This window comes from Salvelinus namaycush, unplaced genomic scaffold (genome assembly GCF_016432855.1).
Source record: "Salvelinus namaycush isolate Seneca unplaced genomic scaffold, SaNama_1.0 Scaffold310, whole genome shotgun sequence".
Classification (NCBI taxonomy): Eukaryota; Metazoa; Chordata; class Actinopteri; order Salmoniformes; family Salmonidae; genus Salvelinus; species Salvelinus namaycush.
In genome coordinates, this window is record NW_024060009.1 from 2,655 (window position 1) to 19,881 (window position 17,227).

General features: G+C 42.5%; 1 protein-coding gene across 1 annotated transcript in view; it reads left to right on the plus strand.

Annotated features, from left to right (window-relative positions):
• Positions 1 to 7,583: 7,583 nt before the first annotated feature.
• Positions 7,584 to 17,227, plus strand: part of myb (v-myb avian myeloblastosis viral oncogene homolog) — a gene marked incomplete at its 5' end in the record, with an annotated part of 48,174 nt that continues 38,530 nt past the window's right edge. The window contains 3 exons of the mRNA XM_038985247.1: positions 7,584 to 7,701; positions 11,287 to 11,358; positions 12,319 to 12,411. Coding sequence (XP_038841175.1) covers positions 7,584 to 7,701; positions 11,287 to 11,358; positions 12,319 to 12,411 — 283 coding nt within the window. The remainder of the gene's footprint in view (positions 7,702 to 11,286; positions 11,359 to 12,318; positions 12,412 to 17,227) is intronic.

A 17,227-nucleotide genomic window follows, 5' to 3' on the forward strand; every position in this document is an offset into this window, starting at 1 on the left:
ATAATGACTGGTTCTGTTACCCTGTTACCACTCTACCCTGCTATAATGACTGGTTCTGTTACCCTGTTACCACCCTACCCTGTTAGAATAACTGGTTCTGTTACCCTGTTCTCACTCTACCCTGCTAGAATGACTGGTTCTGTTACCCTGTTACCACTCTACCCTGTTAGAATGTCTGGTTCTGTTACCCTGTTACCACCCTACCCTGTTAGAATGACTGGTTCTGTTACCCTGTTACCACCCTACCCTGTTAGAATGACTGGTTCTGTTACCCTGTTACCACTCTACCCTGTTAGAATGACTGGTTCTGTTACCCTGTTACCACCCTACCCTGCTAGAATGACTGGTTCTGTTACCACCCTACCCTGTTATAATGACTGGTTCCGCTACCCTGTTACCACTCTACCCTGCTAGAATGACTGGTTCTGTTACCACTCTACCCTGCTAGAATGACTGGTTCTGTTACCCTGTTACCACTCTACCCTGCTAGAATGACTGGTTCTGTTACCACTCTACCCTGCTAGAATGACTGGTTCTGTTACCACCCTACCCTGTTATAATGACTGGTTCTGTTACCCTGTTACCACTCTACCCTGTTATAATGACTGGTTCTGTTACCCTGTTACCACTCTACCCTGTTAGAATGACTGGTTCTGTTACCACCCTACCCTGTTAGAATGACTGGTTCTGTTACCCTGTTACCACTCTACCCTGTTAGAATGACTGGTTCTGTTACCCTGTTACCACTCTACCCTGTTAGAATGACTGGTTCTGTTACCCTGTTACCACTCTACCCTGCTAGAATGACTGGTTCTGTTACCACCCTACCCTGTTAGAATGACTGGTTCTGTTACCACTCTACCCTGTTAGAATGACTGGTTCTGTTACCCTGTTACCACTCTACCCTGCTAGAATGACTGGTTCTGTTACCCTGTTACCACTCTACCCTGTTAGAATGACTGGTTCTGTTACCCTGTTACCACCCTACCCTGTTAGAATGACTGGTTCTGTTACCCTGTTACCACTCTACCCTGTTAGAATGACTGGTTCTGTTACCCTGTTACCACCCTACCCTGTTAGAATGACTGGTTCTGTTACCCTGTTACCACCCTACCCTGTTAGAATGACTGGTTCTGTTACCACCCTACCCTGTTAGAATGACTGGTTCTGTTACCACTCTACCCTGCTAGAATGACTGGTTCTGTTACCCTGTTACCACCCTACCCTGTTAGAATGACTGGTTCTGTTACCACTCTACCCTGCTAGAATGACTGGTTCTGTTACCCTGTTACCACTCTACCCTGTTAGAATGACTGGTTCTGTTACCCTGTTACCACTCTACCCTGCTAGAATGACTGGTTCTGTTACCCTGTTACCACCCTACCCTGTTAGAATGACTGGTTCTGTTACCCTGTTACCACCCTACCCTGTTAGAATGACTGGTTCTGTTACCACTCTACCCTGCAAGAATGACTGGTTCTGTTACCCTGTTACCACCCTACCCTGTTAGAATGACTGGTTCTGTTACCCTGTTACCACTCTACCCTGTTAGAATGACTGGTTCTGTTACCCTGTTACCACTCTACCCTGTTAGAATGACTGGTTCTGTTACCCTGTTACCACCCTACCCTGCTAGAATGACTGGTTCTGTTACCCTGTTACCACTCTACCCTGCTAGAATGACTGGTTCTGTTACCCTGTTACCACTCTACCCTGTTAGAATGACTGGTTCTGTTACCCTGTTACCACTCTACCCTGTTAGAATGACTGGTTCTGTTACCCTGTTACCACCCTACCCTGTTAGAATGACTGGTTCTGTTACCCTGTTACCACTCTACCCTGTTAGAATGACTGGTTCTGTTACCCTGTTACCACTCTACCCTGCTAGAATGACTGGTTCTGTTACCCTGTTACCACCCTACCCTGTTAGAATGACTGGTTCTGTTACCACCCTACCCTGTTAGAATGACTGGTTCTGTTACCACTCTACCCTGCTAGAATGACTGGTTCTGTTACCCTGTTACCACCCTACCCTGTTAGAATGACTGGTTCTGTTACCACTCTACCCTGCTAGAATGACTGGTTCTGTTACCCTGTTACCACTCTACCCTGTTAGAATGACTGGTTCTGTTACCCTGTTACCACTCTACCCTGCTAGAATGACTGGTTCTGTTACCCTGTTACCACCCTACCCTGTTAGAATGACTGGTTCTGTTACCACTCTACCCTGCTAGAATGACTGGTTCTGTTACCCTGTTACCACTCTACCCTGTTATAATGACTGGTTCTGTTACCCTGTTACCACCCTACCCTGTTAGAATGACTGGTTCTGCTACCCTGTTACCACTCTACCCTGTTAGAATGACTGGTTCTGTTACCCTGTTACCACCCTACCCTGTTAGAATGACTGGTTCTGTTACCCTGTTACCACTCTACCCTGTTAGAATGACTGGTTCTGTTACCCTGTTACCACCCTACCCTGTTAGAATGACTGGTTCTGTTACCCTGTTACCACCCTACCCTGTTATAATGACTGGTTCTGCTACCCTGTTACCACTCTACCCTGTTAGAATGACTGGTTCTGTTACCCTGTTACCACTCTACCCTGTTAGAATGACTGGTTCTGTTACCCTGTTACCACCCTACCCTGTTAGAATGACTGGTTCTGTTACCCCTCTACCCTGTTAGAATGACTGGTTCTGTTACCCTGTTACCCCTCTACCCTGCTAGAATGACAGGTTCTGTTACCCTGTTACCACCCTACCCTGTTAGAATGACTGGTTCTGTTACCCTGTTACCACCCTACCCTGTTAGAATGACTGGTTCTGCTACCCTGTTACCACTCTACCCTGTTAGAATGACTGGTTCTGCTACCCTGTTACCACCCTACCCTGCTAGAATGACTGGTTCTGTTACCCTGTTACCACCCTACCCTGTTAGAATGACTGGTTCTGTTACCCTGTTACCACTCTACCCTGTTAGAATGACTGGTTCTGTTACCCTGTTACCACTCTACCCTGTTAGAATGACTGGTTCTGTTACCCTGTTACCACTCTACCCTGTTAGAATGACTGGTTCTGTTACCCTGTTACCACTCTACCCTGCTAGAATGACTGGTTCTGTTACCCTGTTACCACCCTACCCTGCTAGAATGACTGGTTCTGTTACCACCCTACCCTGTTAGAATGACTGGTTCTGTTACCCTGTTACCACTCTACCCTGTTAGAATGACTGGTTCTGTTACCACCCTACCCTGTTAGAATGACTGGTTCTGTTACCCTGTTACCACCCTACCCTGTTAGAATGACTGGTTCTGTTACCCTGTTACCACCCTACCCTGTTAGAATGACTGGTTCTGTTACCCTGTTACCACTCTACCCTGCTAGAATGACTGGTTCTGTTACCCTGTTACCCCTCTACCCTGTTATAATGACTGGTTCTGTTACCCTGTTACCCCTCTACCCTGTTATAATGACTGGTTCTGTTACCCTGTTACCACTCTACCCTGTTAGAATGACTGGTTCTGTTACCACCCTACCCTGTTAGAATGACTGGTTCTGTTACCCTGTTACCACCCTACCCTGTTAGAATGACTGGTTCTGTTACCCTGTTACCACCCTACCCTGTTAGAATGACTGGTTCTGTTACCCTGTTACCACCCTACCCTGTTAGAATGACTGGTTCTGTTACCCTGTTACCACCCTACCCTGCTAGAATGACTGGTTCTGTTACCCTGTTACCACCCTACCCTGCTAGAATGACTGGTTCTGTTACCACACTACCCTGTTAGAATGACTGGTTCTGTTACCCTGTTACCACTCTACCCTGTTAGAATGACTGGTTCTGTTACCACCCTACCCTGTTAGAATGACTGGTTCTGTTACCCTGTTACCACCCTACCCTGTTAGAATGACTGGTTCTGTTACCCTGTTACCACCCTACCCTGTTAGAATGACTGGTTCTGTTACCCTGTTACCACTCTACCCTGCTAGAATGACTGGTTCTGTTACCCTGTTACCACTCTACCCTGTTAGAATGACTGGTTCTGTTACCCTGTTACCACTCTACCCTGTTAGAATGACTGGTTCTGTTACCCTGTTACCACCCTACCCTGTTATAATGACTGGTTCTGTTACCACCCTACCCTGTTAGAATGACTGGTTCTGTTACCACCCTACCCTGTTAGAATGACTGGTTCTGTTACCCTGTTACCACCCTACCCTGTTAGAATGACTGGTTCTGTTACCCTGTTACCACTCTACCCTGTTAGAATGACTGGTTCTGTTACCACCCTACCCTGTTAGAATGACTGGTTCTGTTAACCTGTTACCACTCTACCCTGCTAGAATGACTGGTTCTGTTACCCTGTTACCACTCTACCCTGTTAGAATGACTGGTTCTGTTACCCTGTTACCACCCTACCCTGTTAGAATGACTGGTTCTGTTACCCTGTTACCACCCTACCCTGTTAGAATGACTGGTTCTGTTACCACTCTACCCTGTTAGAATGACTGGTTCTGTTACCCTGTTACCACCCTACCCTGTTAGAATGACTGGTTCTGTTACCCTGTTACCACCCTACCCTGTTAGAATGACTGGTTCTGTTACCACCCTACCCTGCTAGAATGACTGGTTCTGTTACCCTGTTACCACTCTACCCTGTTAGAATGACTGGTTCTGTTACCCTGTTACCACTCTACCCTGTTAGAATGACTGGTTCTGTTACCCTGTTACCACCCTACCCTGTTAGAATGACTGGTTCTGTTACCCTGTTACCACTCTACCCTGCTAGAATGACTGGTTCTGTTACCACTCTACCCTGCTAGAATGACTGGTTCTGTTACCACTCTACCCTGTTAGAATGACTGGTTCTGTTACCCTGTTACCACTCTACCCTGTTAGAATGACTGGTTCTGTTACCACCCTACCCTGTTAGAATGACTGGTTCTGTTACCCTGTTACCACTCTACCCTGTTAGAATGACTGGTTCTGTTACCCTGTTACCACCCTACCCTGTTAGAATGACTGGTTCTGTTACCACCCTACCCTGCTAGAATGACTGGTTCTGTTACCCTGTTACCACTCTACCCTGTTAGAATGACTGGTTCTGTTACCCTGTTACCACTCTACCCTGTTAGAATGACTGGTTCTGTTACCCTGTTACCACCCTACCCTGTTAGAATGACTGGTTCTGTTACCCTGTTACCACTCTACCCTGTTATAATGACTGGTTCTGCTACCCTGTTACGACCCTCCACACCTCCCAAACTCTGCCCTTCACACTGTAAAGTCCATGGAGAATAAGAGCACCTCCTCCCAGCTGCCCACTGCACTGAGGATAGGAAACACTGTCACCACCGATAAATCCACTATAATTGAGAATATCAATAAGCATTTTTCTATAGCTGGCCATGCTTTTCACCTGGCTACCCTCACCCCGGTCAACAGCCCTGCGCTCCCCACAGCAACTTGCCCAAACCTCCCCCACTTCTCCTTCACCCAAGTCCAGATAGCTGATGTTCTGAAAGACCTGCAAAATCTGGACCCCTACAAATCAACCGGGCTAGACAATCTGGACCCTCTCTTTCTAAAATTATCTGCAGAAATTGTTGCAACCCCTATTACTATCATCTCGTCTGAGATTCCCATAGATTGGAAAGCTGCCACGGTCATCTCCCTCTTCAAAGGGGGAGACACTCTAGACCCAAACTGCTACAGACCTATATCTATCCTACCCTGCCTTTCTAAAGTCTTCGAAAGCCAAGTTAACAAACAGATCATCGACCATTTCGAATCCCACCGTAGCTTCTCCGCTATGCAATCTGGTTTCAGAGCTGGTCATGGGTGCACCTCTGCCACGCTCAAGGTCCTAAACGATATCATAACCGCCATCGATAAAAGACAGTACTGTGCAGCCGTATTCATCGACCTGGCTAAGGCTTTTGACTCTGTCAATCACAACATTCTTATCGGCAGACTCAACAGCCTTGGTTTCTCAAATGACTACCTCGCCTGGTTCACCAACTACTTCTCAGACAGAGTTCAGTGTGTCAAATCGGAGGGCCTGTTGTCTGGACCTCTGGCAGTCTCTATGGGGTGCCGCAGGGTTCAATTCTTGGGCCGACTCTCTTCTCTGTATACATCAATGATGTCGCTCTTGCTGCTGGTGATTCTCTGATCCACCTCTACGCAGACGACACCATTCTGTATACTTCTGGACCTTCTTTGGACACTGTGTTAACTAACCTCCAGACGAGCTTCAATGCCATACAACTCTCCTTCTGTGGCCTCCAACTGCTCTTAAATGCTAGTAAAACCAAATGCATGCTCTTCAACCGTTCGCTGCCCGCACCCGCCCGCCCATCCAGCATCCCTACTCTGGACGGTTCTGACTTAGAATATGTGGACAACTACAAATACCTAGGTGTCTGGTTAGACTGTAAACTCTCCTTCCAGACGCACATTAAGCATCTCTAATCCAAAGTTAAATCTAGAATTGACTTCCTATTTCGCAACAAAGCATCCTTCACTCATGCTGCCAAACATACCCTCGTAAAACTGACCATCCTACCGATCCTCGACTTCGGCGAGGTAATTTACAAAATAGCCTCCAACACTCTACTCAGCAAATTGGATGCAGTCTATCACAGTGCCATCCGTTTTGTCACCAAAGCCCCATACACTACCCACCACTGCGACCTGTACGCTCTCGTTGGCTGGCCCTCGCTTCATACTCGTCGCCAAACCCACTGGCTCCAGGTCATCTACAAGTCTCTGCTAGGTAAAGCCCCGCCTTATCTCAGCTCACTGGTCACCATAGCAGCACCCACCCATAGCACGCACCCCAGCAGGTATATCTCACTGGTCACCCCCAAAGCCAATTCCTCCTTTGGCCACCTCTCCTTCCAGTTCTCTGCTGCCAATGACTGGAACGAACTTCAAAAATCACTGAAGCTGGAGACTCTTATCTCCCTCACTAGCTTTAAGCACCAGCTGTCAGAGCAGCTCACAAATCACTGCACCTGTACATAGCTCATCTGTAAATAGCCCATCCAACTACCTCATCCCCATACTGTATTTATTTATCTCGTTCCTTTGCACCCCAGTATCTCTACTTGCACATTCGTCTTCTGCACATCTACCATTCCAGTGTTTAATTGCTATATTGTAATTACTTCACCACCATGGCCTATTTATTGCCTTACCTCTCTTATCCTACCTCATTTGCACATGCTGTTTATAGATTTTTCTCCTGTATTATTGATTGTATGTTTGTTTATTCCACGTGTAACTCTGTGTCGAACTGCTTTGCTTTATCTTGGCCAAGTCGCAGTTGCAAATAAGAACTTGTTCTCAACTGGCCTACCTGGTTAAATAAATCAAATCAAATAAATGTGTTGTGTTGTCTCTCTTGTCTTGATGTGTGTTTTGTCCAAAAACAATTATATTGTTCCTCTCTCTCTCTCTCTCTCTCTCTCTCTCTCTCTCTCTCTCTCTCTCTCTCTGTCTCTGTCTCTGTCTCTGTCTCTGTCTCTGTCTTTGTCTCTGTCTCTGTCTCTCTGTCTCTCTGTCTCTCTCTCCAGTGTGTATAGTAGTGAAGAAGATGAGGAGGATATTGAGATGTATGAACACGACTACGATGGACCGCTGGCCAAGGAAACAAAACGCAACCAAGGGAAAACACGCTGGACAAGAGAAGAGGTAAACACCCACACAGCTGTTTTGTTTTTGTGTTTTATTATTTTAGTGTTGTAGTGTTACAGTGTAAAATATTTTTGTGTTATTTGAATGTCCATTTTCAGTAGGGGTTCATAGACTTTGTCCAGGGATAGGGAGTTCACTAGGGATTCATGGACTTTGTCCAGGATAGGGAGTTCACTAGGGATTCATGGACTTTGTCCAGGATAGGGAGTTCACTAGAGATTCATGGACTTTGTCCAGGATAGGGAGTTCACTAGAGATTCATGGACTTTGTCCAGGATAGGGAGTTCACTAGAGATTCATAGACTTTGTCCAGGATAGAGAGTTCACTAGGGATTCATAGACTTTGTCCAGGATAGAGAGTTCACTAGAGGTTCATAGACTTTGTCCAGGATAGGGAGTTCACCAGGGATTCATAGACTTTGTCCAGGATAGGGAGTTCACTAGAGATTCATAGACTTTGTCCAGGATAGGGAGTTCCAGGATAGGGAGTTCACTAGGGATTCATGGACTTTGTCCAGGATAGGGAGTTCCAGGATAGGGAGTTCACTAGGGATTCATGGACTTTGTCCAGGATAGGGAGTTCACTAGAGATTCATAGACTTTGTCCAGGATAGGGAGTTCACTAGAGGTTCATAGACTTTGTCCAGGATAGAGAGTTCACTAGGGGTTCATAGACTTTGTCCAGGATAGGGAGTTCCAGGATAGGGAGTTCACTAGGGATTCATGGACTTTGTCCAGGATAGGGAGTTCACTAGAGATTCATAGACTTTGTCCAGGATAGGGAGTTCACTAGAGGTTCATAGACTTTGTCCAGGATAGGGAGTTCACTAGGGATTCATAGACTTTGTCCAGGATAGGGAGTTCACTAGAGATTCATAGACTTTGTCCAGGATAGAGAGTTCACTAGAGGTTCATAGACTTTGTCCAGGATAGGGAGTTCCAGGATAGGGAGTTCACTAGGGATTCATGGACTTTGTCCAGGATAGGGAGTTCACTAGGGGTTCATAGACTTTGTCCAGGATAGAGAGTTCACTAGGGATTCATAGACTTTGTCCAGGATAGGGAGTTCACTAGAGATTCATAGACTTTGTCCAGGATAGAGAGTTCACTAGGGATTCATAGACTTTGTCCAGGATAGAGAGTTCACTAGGGATTCATAGACTTTGGCCAGGATAGGGAGTTCACTAGGGATTCATAGACTTTGTCCAGGATAGGGAGTTCACTAGAGATTCATAGACTTTGTCCAGGATAGAGAGTTCACTAGGGATTCATAGACTTTGTCCAGGATAGAGAGTTCACTAGAGGTTCATAGACTTTGTCCAGGATAGGGAGTTCCAGGATAGGGAGTTCACTAGGGATTCATGGACTTTGTCCAGGATAGGGAGTTCCAGGATAGGGAGTTCACTAGGGATTCATGGACTTTGTCCAGGATAGGGAGTTCACTAGAGATTCATAGACTTTGTCCAGGATAGGGAGTTCACTAGAGGTTCATAGACTTTGTCCAGGATAGAGAGTTCACTAGAGGTTCATAGACTTTGTCCAGGATAGAGAGTTCACTAGAGGTTCATAGACTTTGTCCAGGATAGGGAGTTCACTAGGGATTCATAGACTTTGTCCAGGATAGGGAGTTCACTAGAGATTCATAGACTTTGTCCAGGATAGAGAGTTCACTAGAGGTTCATAGACTTTGTCCAGGATAGGGAGTTCCAGGATAGGGAGTTCACTAGGGATTCATAGGCTTTGTCCAGGATAGGGAGTTCACTAGAGGTTCATAGACTTTGTCCAGGATAGGGAGTTCACCAGGGATTCATAGACTTTGTCCAGGATAGGGAGTTCACTAGAGATTCATAGACTTTGTCCAGGATAGGGAGTTCACCAGGGATTCATAGACTTTGTCCAGGATAGGGAGTTCACTAGAGATTCATAGACTTTGTCCAGGATAGGGAGTTCCAGGATAGGGAGTTCACTAGGGATTCATGGACTTTGTCCAGGATAGGGAGTTCACTAGAGATTCATAGACTTTGTCCAGGATAGGGAGTTTAGAGAGATGACGATAATTATTAGCATCTGAGGGATCTCCTCCCTTTAGCAGTGGGAGGACATCAGCTGATTTCTAAATGCTGGGTATGTAATTGGTCAAGAGACTCAAGTTGAAAATGTGAGACACAGGTTCAGTAATAATACCAGATGTTATCTTTAACAGGTAGGGGGGTCCAGGTTGTCTGGACCAGCAGACTGTTTAGTGTCTATTGCCTTTTAGTTCTTATAGACCTCAGTATAAGAAACAGGCTCAAAGTTAAAATGGTTCACACGAGGGCCTATATCATAGTTGAGTGCAACAGAGCTGACATTAGAGGCCTGGGCCACACCATTATCAACAACTGACCCAGCAGATATGAAGTGCTTGTTTAAAACCCCTACAATATGGGCTTTATCTATCTATTATCTATATATCTATTTATCATATACAGTATGGGCTTTATCTATCTATTATCTATATATCTATTTATCATATACAGTATGGGCTTTATCTATCTATTATCTATATATCTATGTATCATATACAGTATGGGCTTTATCTATCTATTATCTATATATCTATGTATCATATACAGTATGGGCTTTATCTATCTATTATCTATATATCTATTTATCATATACAGTATGGGCTTTATCTATCTATTATCTTTATATCTATGTATCATATACAGTATGGGCTTTATCTATCTATTATCTATATATCTATGTATCATATACAGTATGGGCTTTATCTATCTATTATCTATATATCTATGTATCATATACAGTATGGGCTTTATCTATCTATTATCTATATATCTATTTATCATATACAGTATGGGCTTTATCTATCTATTATCTTTATATCTATGTATCATATACAGTATGGGCTTTATCTATCTATTATCTATATATCTATGTATCATATACAGTATGGGCTTTATCTATCTATTATCTATATATCTATTTATCATATACAATATGGGCTTTATCTATCTATTATCTATATATCTATTTATCATATACAATATGGGCTTTATCTATCTATTATCTATATATCTATGTATCATATACAGTATGGGCTTTATCTATCTATTATCTATATATCTATGTATCATATACAGTATGGGCTTTATCTATCTATTATCTATATATCTATGTATCATATACAGTATGGGCTTTATCTATCTATTATCTATATATCTATGTATCATATACAGTATGGGCTTTATCTATCTATTATCTATATATCTATGTATCATATACAGTATGGGCTTTATCCTTCACTTGATTAGAATCCATCATTAAACGGTCAGGAGGAGACATTAGAACCCGGCGCTGATTAGATTAGCTTCTAGAACTCAGTGGGGTTCTTCAGGTTCTCTGTGATTGTATTTAGATAGTAATATTTAATTGTTTGTTATTTTAGTGTTGTAATATTTGAGTGTTTTAGTATTTTAGTGTTGTAATATTAGAGTGTTTTATTATTATTATTATTATTTGTTGTGTTTTAGTGTTTTAAGCAATAATATTTTAAGTTTTAATTTGTTTTGTTTGTGTCAGGATGAGAAGTTGAAGAAGCTGGTAGAACATCATGGTTCCTCGGACTGGAAACTCATCGTCAGCTTCTTACCTGTAAGACACACACACACGCACACAAGCACGCACGCACGCACGCACGCACGCACGCACGCACGCACGCACGCACGCACGCACGCACGCACACACACACACACTTTCCGGAGAAGGGTAGTGTGTGTGTTAGTAGAGATTAGTTAAGGTGTGTGTTCCAGAGTATTTGCATAGGTAATGGTTGATTTGGCGGGCTATCAGTCATTCTACACGGCTAGAGGGTAGGGTCCTATATCTACGGCGCACCTGCACACAAGCACACACAGACACACACACGCACACACAAACACACACACACACACACACAAACACACACACACACACACGCACACATACAAACACACTAGGGTTCATTTTGACACCATTTTTCTGATTGAATCTAGTCTTAGTCATTAAGTCTTAGTCATGTTGACTAAAATATCATTAAGTCTTTGTCACGTTTTTTGTCATTTTAATTAATTCTTTAGTGTAGTTATTGTCAAAGTGACTAAAACAAGTGGGCCGTTTTAGTTAACTAAATGTCCATACATTTTAGTCACATCACATGTATATTGCCTCAAACATACATTGCCTTGTCCTACCAACAGATTTTTCTGCAAAACATCCTATAGTATGATTTTTCTTCCCAACAGCCCAATTGGCCGACCAACACAGCAGATGAATATCCCCCTGGCGCCTCTACATTTAAAAAATCACACCCCCTGCTATGATTTCAGACTAACATATCCCCCTGGCGCCTCTACAGTTTTCAGTTGGTGGCAACAGCCCACGATTTGGTCCCACCAATTTTATTCTGTGGCGTCACCGCAAATATAAAACATTAGTAATCACTGTATAAAGTCACTCACAGTGCTTTAGACTCCTGAGATGGTAGGCTATTCAATACATAAACATTCCCTTAATAACCAGTGTGTCTGATCTCATTCACATTCCCTTAATTAATAACAATGTGTTCTCCAATAGAACCGTACAGACATGCAGTGTCAGCACCGCTGGCAGAAGGTTCTCAACCCTGAACTCATCAAAGGACCCTGGACCAAGGAGGAGGACCAGAGAGTAAGAACACAGCCTTATAGAACCTTAAAGAACCCTTACAGAAACGTATGGAATGTTATAGAGAACCTTAAAGAACCCTTACAGAAACGTATAGGAATGTTATAGAGAACCGTAAGGAACCCTTACAGAAACGTATAGGAATGTTATAGAGAACAGTAAGGAACCCTTACAGAAACGTATAGGAATGTTATAGAGAACCTTAAAGAACCCTTACAGAAACGTATAGGAATGTTATAGAGAACCTTAAAGAACCCTTACAGAGACGTATAGGAATGTTATAGAGAACCTGAAAGAACCCTTACAGAAACGTATAGGAATGTTATAGAGAACCTTAAAGAACCCTTACAGAAACGTATAGGAATGTTATAGAGAACTTTAAAGAACCCTTACAGAAACGTATAGGAATGTTATAGAGAACCTTAAAGAACCCTTACAGAAACGTATAGGAATGTTATAGAGAACCTGAAAGAACCCTTACAGAAACGTATAGGAATGTTATAGAGAACCTTAAAGAACCCTTACAGAAACGTATAGGAATGTTATAGAGAACTTTAAAGAACCCTTACAGAAACGTATGGAATGTTATAGAGAACTTTAAAGAACCCTTACAGAAACGTATAGGAATGTTATAGAGAACCTGAAAGAACCCTTACAGAAACGTATAGGAATGTTATAGAGAACCTGAAAGAACCCTTACAGAAACGTATAGGAATGTTATAGAGAACCTTAAAGAACCCTTACAGAAACGTATAGGAATGTTATAGAGAACTTTAAAGAACCCTTACAGAAACGTATGGAATGTTATAGAGAACCTTAAAGAACCCTTACAGAAACATATAGGAATGTTACAGAGAACCTTAAAGAACCCTTACAGAAACGCATAGGAATGTTATAGAGAACCTTAAAGAACCCTTACAGAAATATATAGGAATGTTACAGAGAACCTTAAAGAACCCTTACAGAAACGTATAGGAATGTTATAGAGAACCTTAAAGAACCCTTACAGAAACGTATAGGAATGTTATAGAGAACCGTAAGGAACCCTTACAGAAACGTTAAAGAATGTTATAGAGAACCTTAAAGAACCCTTACAGAAACGTATAGGAATGTTATAGAGAACTGTAAGGAACCCTTACAGAAACGTATAGGAATGTTATAGAGAACAGTAAGGAACCCTTACAGAAACGTATAGGAATGTTATAGAGAACCTTAAAGAACCCTTACAGAAACGTATAGGAATTTTATAGAGAACCTTAAAGAACCCTTACAGAAACGTATAGGAATGTTATAGAGAACCTTAAAGAACCCTTACAGAAACGTATAGGAATGTTATAGAGAACCTTAAAGAACCCTTACAGAAACGTATAGGAATGTTTTAGAGAACCTTAAAGAACCCTTACAGAAACATATAGGAATGTTACAGAGAACCTTAAAGAACCCTTACAGAAACGTATAGGAATGTTTTAGAGAACCTTAAAGAACCCTTACAGAAACGTATAGGAATGTTATAGAGAACCGTTTCAGTAGGTTTGGGCAGGTAACTTTTTAAATGTAATATGTTACAGTTACTAGTTATCTGTCCAAAATTGTAATCAGTAACGTAATCTGATTACATTCAGTTACTTTTAGATTACTTTCCCCTTTAAGAGGCATTAGAAGAAGACAACAATGTATATTACCAATTGAACGACATCTAATGCAGGATTAATCTATGTTAGAGTTTACATAGCTGGCCAGAAACGTAGATGTTGCATAAAAAAATAGATGTCGCATTTTACTTTATGGGTTGGTTATGTAGGCTTCTACAAACCCATTGCTTTCTGCTACTGTCACGATCGTCGTAACGTGAAAGAGAAGAGGACCAAGGTGCCGCGTGAAATGAATACATATTTAATTAACGAAGACGAAAAACACTATACAAACTAAATCAAACCAACAAACATGAAGCTATACAAACAATAAGTGCAGACACTGGCAACTTACACATAGACAATCACCCACAAACTACCTAATGACTATGGCTGCCTAAATATGGCTCCCAATCAGAGACAACGATAGACAGCTGTCTCTAATTGAGAACCAATCTAGGCAACCATAGACATGCATACACCTAGACTAGACTAGACACTGCCCCATAAACATACAAAACCCCTAGACAATACAAAACACATACATCCCCCCATGCCACACCCTGGCCTAACTAAAATAATAAAGAAAACAAAGATAACTAAGGCCAGGGCGTGACAGCTACAGCTAATAATACGATTAGGCTCTATATCTATAGCTCTATATCTTTACATAATAAAACAAAGTCTGTCAGATTTCCAGTCATTCCAATTCATTTAATACCCCTTCATTATCAAGAATAGGATTTGGAAATATGGAAATATAGATTAGCCAAACTGTTTTACCTCAGCATAACCCCAAAACTACCATGGAGTGGAGTTTAGTCAGCTAAGGACTTATTATCTGACTACCATGGAGTGGAGTTTAGTCAGCTAAGGACTTATTATCTGACTACCATGGAGTGGAGTTTAGTCAGCTAAGGACTTATTATCTGACTACCATGGAGTGGAGTTTAGTCAGCTAAGGACTTATTATCTGACTACCATGGAGTGGAGTTTAGTCAGCTAAGGACTTATTGTCTGACTACCATGGAGTGGAGTTTAGTAAACTAAGGACTTATTATCTGACTACCATGGAGTGGAGTTTAGTCAGCTAAGGACTTATTATCTGACTACCATGGAGTGGAGTTTAGTAAACTAAGGACTTATTATCTGACTACCATGGAGTGGAGTTTAGTAAACTAAGGACTTATTATCTGACTACCATGGAGTGGAGTTTAGTCAAATAAGGACTTATTATCTGACTACAATGGAGTGGAGTTTAGTCAACTAAGGACTTATTATCTGACTACCATGGAGTGGAGTTTAGTCAGCTAAGGACTTATTATCTGACTACCATGGAGTGGAGTTTAGTAAACTAAGGACTTATTATCTGACTACCATGGAGTGGAGTTTAGTAAACTAAGGACTTATTATCTGACTACAATGGAGTGGAGTTTAGTCAAATAAGGACTTATTATCTGACTACCATGGAGTGGAGTTTAGTCAGCTAAGGACTTATTATCTGACTACCATGGAGTGGAGTTTAGTAAACTAAGGACTTTTTATCTGACTACCATGGAGTGGAGTTTAGTCAGCTAAGGACTTATTATCTAACTACCACGGAGTGGAGTTTAGTCAAATAAGGACTTATTATCTGACTACTAGTCAGTTGTTGTTGGTGACACGTTGATCTCTTGATAATTTGCTGATGTTTAAGTCTATCAAAAGTGTGTGAGTTTTGAGCATGTGTCCGTTGGGCCTATGGACATTTTTAGGGGAATCAGCACAATTTAGATTGAGCAATAAAAAGCCCCACTTGTGGTCTTAAATCAAACCCGTTTTTGACAGTATGGAAATGTGGCGCACAATATCACAGGAGTTTAGGACGGAGGAACTCAAACTGTTATTCCATAGGATTGGATCAGCACTATGCAAGTGCATTTTTCCTGGCTGTCCATTGGTCGCAAGTGCATTTTTCCCTGGCTGTCCATTGGTCGCAAGTGCATTTTTCCCTGGCTGTCCATTGGTCGCAAGTGCATTTTTCCCTGGCTGTCCATTGGTCGCAAGTGCATTTTTCCCTGGCTGTCCATTGGTCGCAAGTGCATTTTTTCCCTGGCTGTCCATTGGTCGCAAGTGCATTTTTCCCTGGCTGTCCACTGGTCGCAAAAAACATTAATTATAGGCAGCTTAATCTTCTTGAATTCAACAATTCTGGATTAAAATACACATCTATATTTGTGAACAGCCACAACAACAACTACCTGTAAAACGCAAATAGCTTTCTGAGAGAGCAGCATTGGGATTCACAAGTGAAATCCGTATCGCCGTAGACGACACCACTGCTGTTGTCTTTTACCGCCAAGCGTTTATTCAAGTTGGGTCATCTGTCGCACCATTGAAAGACATATTCTAGACAGAAGCCCACTCCTGCTCTTCCCGCGATCCATCAAACCCATTTGGTGTGTCATCATAGTGGTCTCTGATTGGTGGTCATCATTTGGTGTGTCATCATAGTGGTCTCTGATTGGTGGTCATCATTTGGTGTGTCATCATAGTGGTCTCTGATTGGTGGTCATCATTTGGTGTGTCATCATAGTGGTCTCTGATATGTGGTCATCATTTGGTGTGTCATCATAGTGGTCTCTGATTGGTGGTCATCATTTGGTGTGTCTTCATAGTGGTCTCTGATTGGTGGTCATCATTTGGTGTGTCATCATAGTGGTCTCTGATTGGTGGTCATCATTTGGTGTGTCATCATAGTGGTCTCTGATATGTGGTCATCATTTGGTGTGTCATCATAGTGGTCTCTGATTGGTGGTCATCATTTGGTGTGTCATCATAGTGGTCTCTGATTGGTGGTCATCATTTGGTGTGTCATCATAGTGGTCTCTGATTGGTGGTCATCATTTGGTGTGTCATCATAGTGGTCTCTGATTGGTGGTCATCATTTGGTGTGTCATCATAGTGGTCTCTGATTGGTGGTCATCATTTGGTGTGTCATCATAGTGGTCTTTGATTGGTGGTCATCATTTGGTGTGTCATCATAGTGGTCTCTGATTGGTGGTCATCATTTGGTGTGTCATCATAGTGGTCTCTGATTGGTGGTCATCATTTGGTGTGTCATCATAGTGGTCTCTGATTGGTGGTCATCATTTGGTGTGTCATCACAGTGGTCTCTGATTGGTGGTCATCATTTGGTGTGTCATCAT